This window comes from Triticum dicoccoides, chromosome 2B (assembly GCF_002162155.2).
Source record: "Triticum dicoccoides isolate Atlit2015 ecotype Zavitan chromosome 2B, WEW_v2.0, whole genome shotgun sequence".
NCBI lineage: Eukaryota > Viridiplantae > Streptophyta > Magnoliopsida > Poales > Poaceae > Triticum > Triticum dicoccoides.
This window is the reverse complement of record NC_041383.1, coordinates 563,059,625-563,073,821: the sequence shown is the minus strand read 5'-3', so window position 1 is coordinate 563,073,821 and position 14,197 is coordinate 563,059,625. Positions and strand designations below refer to the sequence as shown.

The window sequence follows — 14,197 nt, the reverse complement described above, 5'->3', positions numbered from 1 at the left end:
CGGCTACACCTTCGCATGCAAGGAAGTGCGTTCGGGCAAAAAAATGATTCGCCCCCCTGACTGTTGGGACCCACCAGCTACATCTTCGCACGCAAGGAAGTGCATGACAGTTGGGATCCACCTGGTCGAAGCGTACGTAGCGCTGTCATTCTGGTCGCGAACGTGTACGTACATACTGGTGGATGTAGAGGTGCGCACTTGTCATAGTAGAGGTGCGCACGTAGCATGTACACGTACGTACAGCGACCAGTGAGCAAGATAGAAAATACGGCCAAATATGTGTACATACGGGCGGGGTCTCGAACGCCTACTCGCGCATACGTATGGCCAGAGCTCGTGTACATGGCTGGGTCGGAACGGAGAAACAGCGTCGTCGTCATGTTCATGGAGAGCCAACCGGCTGGGTCGGAACGGAATGCGTCGTCGTGTTCATCGCGAGGGCTTGGACAGAACAGGCGATGGAAACGAGGCCTGGCGTACCGCAGAACGGAGGAAACGGCCTTGTGTTTGACCGGCCACGTTCGAAACGGGATCCTGTTCATTGGGAGGGGTCTGGCGTACCGCAAAACGGAGGAAATGGACCTTCTACGATCGAAACAGGGGTCCTGTTGATCGGGAGGGGTGTGGCGTACCACAAAATGGACGAAACAGACTTGTGTTGGAGCGCTACGGTCGAAACGGGGGTCCTGTTCATCGGGAGGGGTGTGGCGTACTGCAAAACGGGACTCCACGGGATACTGTTCAACTCCACCGTCGACCTCCTCCAGCCTCCACGGGCTACTATTCATCCACCGTCGACCTCCTCCAGCCTCCACCGGCTCTTGTTCATCCAGCCTCCACCGCGCACTACTCCACTGGCTACTATTCAACCACCCCTCCACGGGCTCCTGTTCAACCACCCCTTCACGGGGCTACTGTTCATCCACCCCTCCACCGTCTACTGTTCATCCATCCCTCCACGGGGTCATCCTATTCATCCAGCCCTCCGCAAGGTCCTGTTCATCCAACCCCAACCGGCTCGATCGATCGGGGTCCTGTTCATCCAGAGGCAACGCCATGGGGTCCTGTTCATCCACCCCCACCACTTATTGTTCATCCAAACCCCCCTACAACGCTCACTATTCATCCAGAGGCAGCATCGATCGGCTTCAGTTAGCAGCAGTAGCGAAGGAATCGCTCGATCGGCTTCAGTTAACAGCCATCGATCGATCGCTCGGGTTCAGTAACGCGTAGCTTGCAGTGGAATCGCTCGGGTTCAGTTAGGCGACGCCTTGCTCGAGTTTAGTTAGAGCCCAACGCCTCGCACACACGTGCGTACGTGTACAAGAGAAACGCGCATCGCTCGGCCCCCGACCACCCACCGTAACCGGGAACTCCCCAAAATTTTCCTCGCCCTTGCTTCTACCACGGTTTTTTCCGTCATGGACGGCCCAAATAATGTCATGCAGCCGCGTCTGCGGCCCGCCCAGGATGAAAAGCCCAATTTCTGTCATGATTTTTTGTCATAGAAGTAGGAGCCCACCACTCTATCATGATATCGGGTTTTGTCACAATTATCGCCATCGAAGTGTCATAAGTATAATAGAAAAAAATTGTTCGGCCCAAAATGTCATGGATGTGTCTTTTTTTATAGTGACGGCGCCGATCTGGCGAAAGAACGGCTTGGCGTGGCGGTCTGAGGGTGGCGCCTGCGATCTGCCCAGGAGAGCTGCGACGATCGAGGGCGCCGGCGCTGCATAGTGGGCGAGGAAGAGGTTGCGTAGTTCCTCCCAGGAGGCCACAGAAGATGCCGGCAGGTTGAGCAGCCAAGCGCGGGGGACGCCAGTGAGGGCCATGGGAAGCCAGTTGGCCATGACCTTGTCATCGCCTCCGGCCTTGAGGACGGCCTACTCGTATGCCAGCAGGAAAGCCAGTGGGTCCGCCGCACCGTCGTAGCGCGGCGGCATCTCTGGCTTGAACTTGTGCAAACACTGAACCTGTCACAAGGTGGGGGCCAAGGCTCGGAGACTCCTGGCCCCGGTGCTGGTGTCGGCTGCCGGGGCCGGAGGCGTGATGCCCGCCATGGGGGCGGAGCACGGTGTTGGTGGAGAGCGGGTTAACGGAGGGAAGAGCTCTGGCGCACCCCTACCTGGCGTGCCAAATGTCGGGTATCGGGTTCCGGCAAAACCCTTAAGGTTCGAACCCTGGGGTGCGCAAGAAGATCTCCTCCTACTAAATCTCGCTCTCGGCCTCGTCGCGATCCTTGAGCTAAATCGATGAGCAACACAAGACACAAGATTTAGACAGGTTTGGGCCACCGTGGTGGTGTAATACCCTACTCGTTTGTGTGGTGGTGGATTGCCTCTTGGGCTGATGATGAACAGTACAGAGGAGGAACAACCTCGCGAGGAGAGGTGTTCTTGAGCTGGTGCGGTGTGCTGCTTTGGAGGGATTTTATCCCCTTCTACGGTGGTGGCTAGCCCTATTTATAGAGGCCCTGGTCCTCTTCCCAAATATTGAGCAGGAAGTGATCCAACAACGGCCATTTTCAAAGGGGATAGCAAGTACAAGCTATACTGACTAAAGGTGGTCTTTGCTTGCCAAAGGTGCTGGTGATGACGTTGTCTTGGGCTCCACGATGACCTCCGTCCTGCCGCTCTGCTAGTCTTGTTATTGTTGCACCGGTATGGAAACCGTTGCCTGATGCCTTGGTACTCCACGCCTATGCTTGCCTCCTTTGCACCAAAGAGGAAACAAGGACACTGCAAGGGCTGTCGCCCGCCTAGCTCGATCGTCATGACTTGTGTCATGGGAACCTCGCGAGGTACCCCTTGCCTTGATCTCTCCTCCTCCTCGCGAGCCTGCCTAGTGAGGCCACTCCTGAGGAGGCCTTGTGTCGTCCGCCCCGTGATGCCTGGCCCCTCGCGAGGGTCTTGAGTGTTAGTTGGTGAAGACGGGCCGTACTAGGCCACTGGTTGAGCCACGCTGCAGGCTGCAGGCAGGCAAGTCTGGGGACCCCCGTTCCTAGAACACCGACAGTTGCCAGTTTCCTGCATTCTTTTGAGGTATCTAGATGTCTACTACGCCCCTGGCTTGGTCGCCTCCGTCGAACCCACCCTGCTCGATTAGGTTGCGCCCCTCACTCGGGGTGAACCTGTGAGCTCCGGCAAGCAATTTGTGGTTCGCCCTCGAAACAAAACCGTGGGCGCTTAGATGTGGGCTGGGTCGGCATCATGATTTTGTGCAGTGCCATGAACATATTGTTAGAATTAATGGGCTAGGCCCATAGCAATTTCTGAAATCTCAAAGCGCGTGTGTAAAATGGCAAGTGGTGGTGCTAAGTTTAGTCCCACCCCGGAAGTTGAAGAAGAGTTGGACCTCTTTATATAATGGGTTCTCTCCACCACTCTAAGTGGTGTGTGAGAAGAGAAAGGGAAGACCACACGCGCGCGCTCGCTCGCCTCACCTGGCCGTGGCGTGGCGTGGTGTGGCGTGACGAGGCGAGGCGAGGCGAGGCGTATGTGCGACATGCGCGTGAATGGTCCACCGAAATCCAGTCCGTCTCCTTGCAGGAGCGCAGCTTCCTTTTGCCGTTTTACTTTTTATGTCTTGGCAAACAAGTTTTTGATTTCTTGTCCGGTAAGTATTCGAATTAGAAACCGAGTTGGTTTGGGATTGTGATCGCGACACAATACCGCCTCTAGTCCTAATATATATACAGCTACCGGTTGCGGCCAAAGATACACCGAAAACACCTAGAGTTTTGCCTCATCTCACAACTTGCGCCGCCGTCGTAATCTACTCCATCCCAAACGCCGGCGTGCATCAGCGCGTGGGAGAGCAGGTCTCCGGAACCGTTCGTCTTTGCGATCCTGCACCGGGAGAGGACAAATTAGGTTTTTGGGAAGCGTTGTGCGCGACTGCTCAAATTCGTCATCACGGGTCGTCTTCCGTCCAAGTCGGGCGGTGCCACTCATCGTCGTATTCATTGCCGTCAGCAGAAAATCATCGCCAACATCGTCATCAACACTGTCGCACCCATAATAGCTAACGGACAGTACGTCCAACATCATCTGTTCATGTCTGTCTCTACATCTATTGTTTTGTGTTTGCTGCTGTTATGCATGTCTTGCTGTTCTTCTAGTTTGCTAGATTGTTGCATGCTAGTATCTCTTCTAGTCATGAATTATTTACTGGAATTAATCATGAACTTGCCTAATTTTTCAACAATCCAAAAACCTAAATGTAGGCAATTTCCTGAGTTAACTATGGCTAGATTCGCTGATGCACTGAGGCCCGATAAGTTTATCGGTGTGCACTTTAAGAGGTGGCAGGTGAAGACCACGCTCTGTCTTACTGCTCTAAAAGTTTTCCACGTTAGTGTTGGTGCTCCAGAGGGAATGACTGACGAAGATCAGAGAAAATTCCAGGAAGCCAATACTATGTTTGTGGGATGCATTCTGAGTGTTCTTGTTGACCTTTTGTGTGATGTGTACATGCACATAGATGACGGAAAGACTCTGTGGGATGCACTGAATGCAAAATTCAGTGCAACAGATGCAGGCAGTGAACTGTACATCATGGAGAGTTTTCATGACTAAAAGATGGTGAATAACCGTTCTGTGGTTGAACAAGCTCATGAGATACAATGCATTGTGAAGGAACTTGAACTCCTTAAATGTGTTCTACCCGACAAATCCGTGGCTAGGTGCATGATTGCAAATTTGCCTCCTTCATGGAGGAATTTCGCCACAACTCTGAAGCATAAGAGACAGGAGATATCAGTTGAAAATCTGATTGCATCTCTTGATGTTGAAGAAAAAGCTCGAGCTAAAGACACTACTGAAAAAGGAGGTGAGGTTCAGCCTACCGCTAACATGGTGCAGAGGTACCCACAAAACAAGAACAAAGGGAAGAACAAACCTGTTTTCAACAAGCCTACCAAGACTACTACCTTCAAGAAGAAGTTCAACAAGGCTAAGCTAGAGTGCTACGCCTGTGGGAAGCCCGGACACTTTTCCAAGGAATGCCCTGAACATGCAGACCGCAGAGGGAAAACGAGCTCCAAGACTGTCAACATGGTGACCGCTAGCAATACTGATGGGTATGGTAATTTACCTATTGTGCTTTCAGTATTTCAATCATCTTCGTGGTGGATTGATTCGGGTGCTAACATTCATGTGTGTGCTGACGTCTCCCTATTTACTTCTTATCAGGTCGCAAGGGATTCTTCTGTCCTAATGGGGAATGGGTCACATGCTTCTGTTCGTGGCATTGGCACGGTGGATCTGAAGTTTACTTCGGGAAAGATCGTGCAACTAAGGAATGTGTAGCATGTCCCTACTATGAACAAGAATCTAGTTACCGGCTCCCTTCTATGTCGAGATGGATTTAAGGTAGTTTTAGATTCGAATAAAGTAATCGTGTCAAGATTTGGACAATTTATAGGAAAAGGCTATGAGTGCGGAGGCTTGTTCCGCTTTTCCCTTTCAGATTTTTGCAATAAGTCAATAAACCAAATTTGTGCTAGTGTTAATGATGATGCAAGTATTTGGCTCTCGTTTATGTCATGTTAATTTTGGTTTAATGTCTCGGCTATCCAGCATGAGTTTAATTCCGAACTTCATCGTTGCCAAAGGTTCTAAGTGCCATAGTTGTGTGCAATCGAAGCAACCTCGAAAGCCTCATAAGGCTGCCAAGGAGAGAAACTTGGCACCTCTAGAACTCATACATTCTGATTTTTGTGAGATGAATGGTGTGTTGACAGAAGGTGGAAAGAGATATTTCATGACTTTGATTGATGATGCGACTAGATTTTGCTATGTTTATTTGTTGCAAACTAAAGATGAAGCATTAGACTACTTTAAAATCTATAAAGCTGAAGTTGAAAATCAACTAGAGAGAAAGATCAAGCGTCTTAGGTCCGATCGTGGTGGAGAGTATTTTCCCAAAGTTTTTGATGAATTTTGTGAGGAACATGGTATTATTCATGAGAGGACGCCTCCCTATTCACCCCAATCAAATGGAGTGGCCGAGAGGAAAAACCGCACATTGACTGACTTGGTGAATGCCATGTTAGACACTGCTGGTAATCTAAGGCATGGTGGGGGGAGGCTCTATTGACTTCATGTCATGTCCTGACTAGAGTTCCCAACAATAAAAAGGAGAAAACCCCTTATGAGGAGTGGGTTCGGAGAAAACCATCACTTTCTTATTTGCGCACATAGGGATGTTTGGCAAAGGTCAATATTCCTATTCCTAAGAAACACAAACTTGGACCAAAGACAGTAGATTGTGTCTTTCTAGGGTATGCTCAACGGAGCATTGCTTATAGGTTTTTAGTGGTAAAATCTGAAGTACCTAATATGCATGTTGATACTATAGTGGAATCTCGTGATGCAACATTTTTTGAAAACATATTTCCTATGAAAGATATGCATAGCATTGCTAGATTTTCTTCTGAGATAATTCCTGAATCTAGTACAATTGATGGATATTTTGAACAACTACATGAGGAAGTCCTTGAGAAGGATAACGATGAAGTTCCTATAAGGAACAAGAGACAAAGGATTGCAAAATCCTTTGGTGATGATTTCATTGTATACCTTGTGGACGACACACCCAAGACGATTGCAGAAGCATATGCATCTTCGGATGTAGATGATTGGAAAGAAGTTGTTCATAATGAGATGGACTCAATTCTTTCTAATGGAACTTGGGAACTAATTGAAAGACCATATGGTTGTAAACCTGTGGGCTGTAAGTGGGTGTTCAAAAAGAAGCTAAAGCCTGATGGTACTATTGATAAGTACAAGGCGTGGCTAGTGGCCAAGGGCTACACTCAGAAAGAAGGCGAAGATTACTTTGACACCTATTCACCCGTTGCTAGAATGACCACCATTCGAGTGTTACTTTCATTGGCTGCCTCTTATGGTCTTATCATTCATCAAATGGATGTAAAGACAGTTTTTCTCAATGGAGAGTTGGAAGAGGAAATCTATATGGATCAGCCTGACGGGTTTGTGGTAAAGGGTGAAGAGAGAAAGGTGTGCAAGTTGTTAAAATCTTTGTATGGTCTGAAACAGACACCTAAGCAATGGCATGAGAAGTTTGAAAGAACTCTGACTTCTGCAGGATTTGTCATTAACGAGGCTGATAGGTGTGTTTACTATCGCCATGGTGGAGGCAATAGTGTCATATTATGTTTGTATGTGGACGACATACTCATCTTTGGTACAAACATTAATGCAATTAATGAGGTCAAGTCTTTTCTATCAAAAAGTTTTGACATGAAAGATCTGGGAGAAGCCGATGTAATTCTAAACATCAAACTTATTAAGGATGAGAGTGGGATTACGTTAAAGCAATCTCACTATGTTGAGAAGGTCTTGAACTGATTCGGTTTTATGGATAGCAAGCCTTCTCCAACACCTTATGATCCCAGTGTGACACTCATAAAGAATAAGAAAGAAACGAGAGATCAATTAAGATACTCTCAAATTGTCGGTTCACTCATGTACTTAGCTAGCGCTACAAGACCAGATATCTCTTTTGCTGTGAGCAAACTGAGTAGGTTCATGTCCAACCCGGGTGATGATCATTGGCATGCACTAGAAAGGGTCTTGCGCTATCTGAGAGGTACTATGAGTTACGGAATTACTTATTCAGGGCATCCTGCTGTGCTAGAAGGATATAGTGATTCAAATTGGATCTCCGGTGTTGATGTACTCTACGCAACAAGTGGGTATGTATTTACTCATGGAGGTGGCACAGTGTCATGGAGGTCTTGCAAGCAAACCATATTGATGAGGTCAACTATGGAAGCAGAACTAACTGCTTTGGACACAACTACTGTTGGGGCATAATGACTGCGTGAGCTCTTGATGGACTTGCCGGTGGTTGAAAAACATGTACCGGCTATTCTTATGAATTGTGACAACCAAACGGTTATCTCTAAAGTGAACAATTTTAAAGATAATGCAAAGTCATCAAGACACGTGAAGAGACGTTTGAAGTCTGTCAGGAAGTTGAGAAACTCTAGAGTAATAACTGTTACGTATATACAAACAGACAAAAACCTGGCAGATCCCTTTACAAAGGGACTATCACAAAATGTGATAGATATTGCATCGAGGGAGATGGGTATGAGACCCATAGATGTTACACCATAGTAATAACCCAACCTTTGTGATCGGAGATCCCGTGAATTAGGATCTGGGAAGAACAAGCTATTGGTTAACTGAGGAGAGTAATAACTAATGACCGTCTCCAAGTGAAGATGCAAAACTCTCAGAGCTGTAAGGCTCAGATCTGTAAGGCAGGTTGGTAACATTCCTTAACGTGGTTCTATTGGCTATAATTAGAAAAGATGTTGTCCTACAGAGCAGTCTTGAAAGAACACACCTATATGAGTTATGATTGTAAACATCGCAGTCTATGAGATTTGGGTGATCTCTAGTAAGCTCACGAAGAGACCAGGGAGTATGACGTACAAGCTCCAAACCGCAGAGTAGCCTACTGGCAGTCGGGTACTGGTGAAGACTTTGAGTGAAACATGTTCACACAAAACAAGCAATTCAAGGCATAGTCCATTGTCAAGTTGTGAATGGATGTAGCTTAAAGTTCTAGGCAGAAATTCAACTTGACAGTCTCTCCTGAAACACTGGTATATTAAACAAGTGGTGAGATAAGGCAAATCTCTAAATGGGTATTTGAGATCTGATGGGGGATTGTTAGAATTAATGGGCAAGGCCCATAGCAATTTCTGAAATCTCAAAGCCCATGTGTAAAATGGCAAGTGGTGGTGCTAAGTTTAGTCCCATCCCGGAAGTTGAAGAAAAGTTGGACCTCTTTATGTAGTGGGTTCTCTCCATCACTCTAAATGGTGTGTGAGAAGAGAAAGGGAAGACCGCACGCGCGCTCGCTCGCTCGCGCTCGCCTGGACGGGACGTGGCGAGGCGAGGCGAGGCGTACGTGCGACATGCGCGTGAATGGTCCGCCGAAATCCGCTATGTCTCCTTGCAGGAGCGCAGCTTCCTTTTTGCCATTTTACTTTTTATGTCTTGCCAGACAAATTTTTGATTTTTTGTCCGGTAAGTATACGAATTAGAAACCGAGTCGGCTTGGGATTGTGATCGTGACACACAATACAACGAAAACACCTAGCATTTTGCCTCATCTCACAACATGCGCCGCCGTCGTAGTCTACTCCATCCCAAACGCCGGCGTGCATCTACGTGTGAGAGAGCAGGTCTCCCGAACCGTTCGTCTTTGCGATCCTTCATCGGGAGAGGACGAATTAGGTTTTTGGGAAGCGTTGTGTGCGACTGCTCAAATTCGTCATCACGGGTCGTCTTCCGTCCAAGTCGGGCGGTGCTACTCATCGTCGTATTCATCGCCGTTAGCAGCAGATCATCGTCAACATCGTCATCAACACCGTCGCACCCATAATAGCTAACGAACAGTAAGTCCAACATCATATGTTCATGTCTGTCTCTACAGCTATTGTTTCGTGTTTGCTGATGTTATGCATGTCTTGCTGTTCTTCTAGTTTGCTAGATTGTTGCATGCTAGTATCTCTTCTAGTCATGAATTACTTACTGGAATTGATCATGAACTTGCATAATTTTCCAACACATATATACATACAATACAATACACTTTTTTTTGGAATTATAGATACATACATACATACACTTGGAACGCAACGTCTGTTAATTTATTTCGCATGACATTCTGTTACGGAGGAACAGGACGCGACACGACACGCAGAAGACACTAACAGAAAGCATTTGCATCCGATCGGTTTAAACAGCTGGTTAGCAGCGGCCCCGTCGGCCGCGGTGATCAGCTCATGAGATGATGCGGGCATCCGCAGACTTGGTGAGCCCCCAGCTGTGCAAGACGGCGCCGGAGACGTCGTAAAAGGCGAGGTGCGCCTCGGTCGCGGTGAGTTTCATGGACAAGAAGCCCTGGCCGTCATACAAGAACTCCATCTTGTCAGACGTGGCCTTGAACTTGCCCGCCCACGCTTTGGACCCGCCGCCGCTCGTCACGAACTCCACCGGGCTGTCGATGCTGCTGATGCGCTGCAGGCAGTGGTCGTGACCGTTGAGGTACATGTCAACCCCATGGGCCTGCATGCACGCGACACAGAAAGTGTTGGCCATGGTCATCCACAATGATGCATGCATGGGCAACATGTCGAACGTACCTTGAGGAGTGGTAGGAGGTGCTCGCGGAGCTCGGTGGTGTTGCCGTGCTCGCAGCCGCTGCTGATGGGGTGGTGGCCGACGACGACCTTCCACGTCGCGTTGGACGCCGCCAGGGCGTCGTCCAGGTCCTGGAGGAGGGTGGCGATGTAGGTGTCGCGGGGAGCCACGTTCCTCCAGTCGAACTTGCTCTCGTTCCAGTACTTGAGGACGAAGGGCGACGTGTCCACCAGGAAGAAGTCAACGATGTCTGCCTCCACGATGAAGGACTTGTTGACGGAGGTCCACCGGCTGTCCACCTCGCGGATGGCGGGGCTCTGCTGCGCCAGCGCGTCGCCCGTGTAGTCGTGGTTGCCGAGGACTGCATGCATGCATGCCACACCCGTGACGCAGTTGCATATGGTGTGATCGAGAAGAGAAGGAATAGTCGCGGCAGTTACGGATGCATACCGATGTACCAAGGCTTCTGAAGGCTGGAGGCGGTGTAGATGTCGGTGAAGGACGCCATGAAGAAGGCCGTGTCGTTGTCGCCGGCGAGGCCGTCGTTGTAGAAGTTGTCGCCCGTGGAGATGACAAAGTCGGCGGCCAGCTTCTCGCCGACCACTCCCATCTGTCAACACGTATACACTTTGGCCAATGACTGGGAGTTTTCTTGACGATAAGATGTAGTAGTACAACTAATTAAATGACCTCTCTGCTTTCGGCTACTTATATGACAAAGGGCAGCAATCAGTTTGTACCAACTACTACTTATATGACAAAGGGCCCGCTCTTATCTCTTGGCAATCAGCTACACGTGAAATGGCAGTGATGCTAAAGCTAGCATATTGTTAATTAAGCACCAATAGTTTGTAAGTAGGTGTTTATGTATTTAACTCGTACAAATTGGGTTAGCATTCTTTAAGCACTCACATATAAGTACGTTAAAAAAAACATAGAACTCAGTTTGCGAGTGTACCTGCTCGGCAACCAGTGTCTGGTTGTACTGTCCACCCCTTCCCCAGTCCCCGACGGCGAGCACGGTGAGTGACCCGTCCTCCTTGGGCGAGTGCTGCACCCGCTGCAGCTCGGCCGCCACCGGCGAGAGCAGCACCAGCGCGCTAACAAGGACGATCGCAATCACCGCCATTTTCGGCCGGTCGGCGATCGAGCTAGACGACTTGAGCCAGTTGCTGGATGGAGAAGAGAGCAAAGTGGAGGCGATGGCTAGACGAGCACCCAATCACGGGTATTTGTAGCGGCCGGCCGGGCCGGGGCAGTGGTCGAGCATTCGAGCTGAGGTTGCGTTTGGCGCCACCCCCAATGATTTACGTCGGTTGGCTGCAATTAATTAAAGATCAATTGCTGATAAGATGCGTGAGTGCTACGTACTCGCGGGGCATTCAACAGGGGAGGTTGGCGCGTTGCATTGCATTGCATTGCATGCACGGACGAGATGGACGGATGGTTAACCCACGGCCGGGACGTGCATGCATGCTTGCTTGCTTGCGGAGAACAGCCTGGGTATCCCTCAAGTTATATCCTCCGTAAGCTCTACAAGTACATACAGTGCTGTGGGATCGTGGTACTGGCTTTTTCAAGGCTACGAGATACTCCCTCCGTCCTTTAAAGAGTGTATTTCCAACTTTGTTGGAGGGTCAAACTATCTCAAAGTTTGACTGAGTTTGTGCAAAAATATATTAATGTTTGTGAAATCAAATAGGTATATGATGAAAGTATATTTTATCATGAATCTAATGCTACTAATTTGATGGCATAAATGTTGATGTATTATTATATAAACACGGTCAAATGTAAAAAAGTTTGACTTTCCAAGAAAGTTGGAAGTACACTTTTTAAAAGACGGAGGGAGTACTCCATTGCACGCTCAAGCAAAGCTTTGTCCTTCGACTCCCTCTCCTGGCCCTCCTTGTCTGAGATTCCGCGGCCAAAAGGTGTCTCGGAGCGATGGAGGGCGTGGCTCTCCTCTGCGAGCACAAATGTTCATGGTTTTGCCGTGCCAGAGGATTGTGCCAAGGACACCGTGTCTACTTGCTGCAATGATCTTAATCTAACAAAGTTGAAAGCCTGGGATCTCTACTTCGTCAAGGAATCCATAAACATTTTGTTGTTGGAGGTGACTTTAAAATTACTATGAAAATTTCTCAAAAAATATAAAAATAAACCAGGCACTCCTAGGCATTGCAGCTTTGTTTTTAATGTGATCATTGAATGAGTGGGTTGAGGAATGTACAAATGAATGGCAATGCAATTTGCTTAGGGGAACAATCTCCCTAACCTACTTTTGAAAAGTTGGATACTATCCTTTGTTGTACAGGTTGGGAGGAAAATTACCCTTTAAGTGTAGTCAATGATCTAGTTAGAGAGGATTATGGCCGTGCTCCTTTATTCTTAGATACAGGAGATGTCGTTAACTCTTATACTTTGTTTAGATTTGAAAACATTTTGTTCTTGCGAGATGGGATAAATAAAATTGCTATTGATGTGTGACTTGATCCTAATATCATGGGATCTAATATCGAGAGGTGGCAAAACAAGCTCAGGAAGCTTAGAGCCAAACTACAAGGTTTGAATAGAAAGATGAGCGCTTGGTAATACAGAGTTTCAAAAAAATTGTTCTTACCAAGTTAGATGTTATATTGATAAGTTCGATGAATTGCATGCCTCATTGCTCACACGAGGCAGGAGCAAGAAAATATGGTATCACAATTGGATAGGCTCATGAAGCAGGAAGGATTAAAATGGAAACAGAGAGCTCAAATTGCAGAAATATTGCAAGGAGATAGTAATGCCAAATATTTTCATGCCATGGTTAATGGGAGGCGTATGAAAAATAGGATCTTATCTCTTGATCAGGATGAGGGACATATCAAAGGAGCAGATAAAGAACTTATTACTTATGTTAGATATATTTTTTATGATAACTTGTGTGGGCGCCCTGAGATGTCTAATGTCTCCTTAGATATAGACAATCAAGAGTTGTCCATCCAGAAGCACAAAGTTAGTTGCATATCTCATTATGGAAGAAAATAAGGTGGGTTTTTCTGGTATGGCCCATATAAGTCACCTGGACCTGATGGTTTTACTGCATGATTTTATCAGCATTTTTGGCAGCTGATTAAATTTGACCTGAAAGACCTCTTTGATGATTTTCATTAGGGGGATTTGGATATCTCTAGGCTAAACTATGGGGTTATCACTTTGGTTCCAAAAACCAAAAAGGCCTAGAAAATTCAACAGTTTAGACATGTATGTCTTGTGGATGTTAGTTCTAAAATATTTACAAAGGTCTTGATGAATAGGCTTAATGGGGTTGCTGGGGATGTAATTTCACCTATGCAAACTGCCTTTGTAAATGGAAGATATATTATGGAAGGGGTGATGATCCTTCATGAAGCTTCAAACAACATTCATGCAAAAAAATGGTCTTATCTTTAAGGTTGACTTTGAAAAAGCTTATGATAAGGTCAAATGGCCTTTGGTATTGTAAATGCTTAACATGGAAGGATTGCCAAGCAAATGGATCGGTTGGGTTATGTCTACCATGAGAGGAGGGAAATGTTAGCACTAAGGTTAATGATAACATTGGCCCTTTTTCCTACTTACAAATTACAAAGGTTTAAGGTAGGGGAACTCGTTATCCCCTTTGATCTTTGATCTGGCAGTTGACACTCTGCCCATAATCATGGATAGTACTAGACATAATGGGTTGGTTAAATGAAAGATGGAAGATGATATTGAGGCGAGGGGGGGTTAACATGTTGCAATGTACATGTGACACAATATTGCTCCTCCAAGATGATTTTGATAGTTCTCACAACTGAAGATTCATTTTGTATTTGTTTGACAACATGTCAGGTTTAAAAAACAATTTTCACAAAAGTTAATTGTTTCTTTTTTGGGGGGAGGGGGTTGGTGATAAAGAAAACTCTTTTGCTGAGATATTCACATGCCACATTGGATCCTTGCCTATGAAATATTTAGGACTACTAATGGATGAAAAAATA

The 14,197-nt window shown here is 47.1% G+C and overlaps 1 protein-coding gene across 1 annotated transcript; it reads right to left on the bottom strand.

Moving 5' to 3' along the window:
- Nucleotides 1-9,584: 9,584 nt before the first annotated feature.
- LOC119364864 (purple acid phosphatase 4-like) lies at nucleotides 9,585-11,384 on the bottom strand. The gene is made up of 4 exons (XM_037630424.1): nucleotides 11,149-11,384; nucleotides 10,641-10,800; nucleotides 10,193-10,551; nucleotides 9,585-10,115 (listed from the first exon to the last, which is right to left on the bottom strand). Exons 1-4 carry the CDS (start codon nucleotides 11,317-11,319, stop codon nucleotides 9,831-9,833), a joined length of 975 nt encoding a protein of 324 aa, XP_037486321.1. The 5' UTR covers nucleotides 11,320-11,384; the 3' UTR covers nucleotides 9,585-9,830.
- Nucleotides 11,385-14,197: the final 2,813 nt, after the last annotated feature.

Excerpts from the sequence above, each read along its gene's own strand:
- LOC119364864 (XM_037630424.1), bottom strand. The coding sequence starts at position 11,319 with ATGGCGGTGATTGCGATCGTCCTTGTTAGCGCGCTGGTGCTGCTCTCG. Across the intron at positions 10,801-11,148 it reads AGACACTGGTTGCCGAGCAG|ATGGGAGTGGTCGGCGAGAA; the intron begins GTACACTCGCAA and ends ACGTGTTGACAG. Across the intron at positions 10,116-10,192 it reads ACCTCCTACCACTCCTCAAG|GCCCATGGGGTTGACATGTA; the intron begins GTACGTTCGACA and ends GCGTGCATGCAG.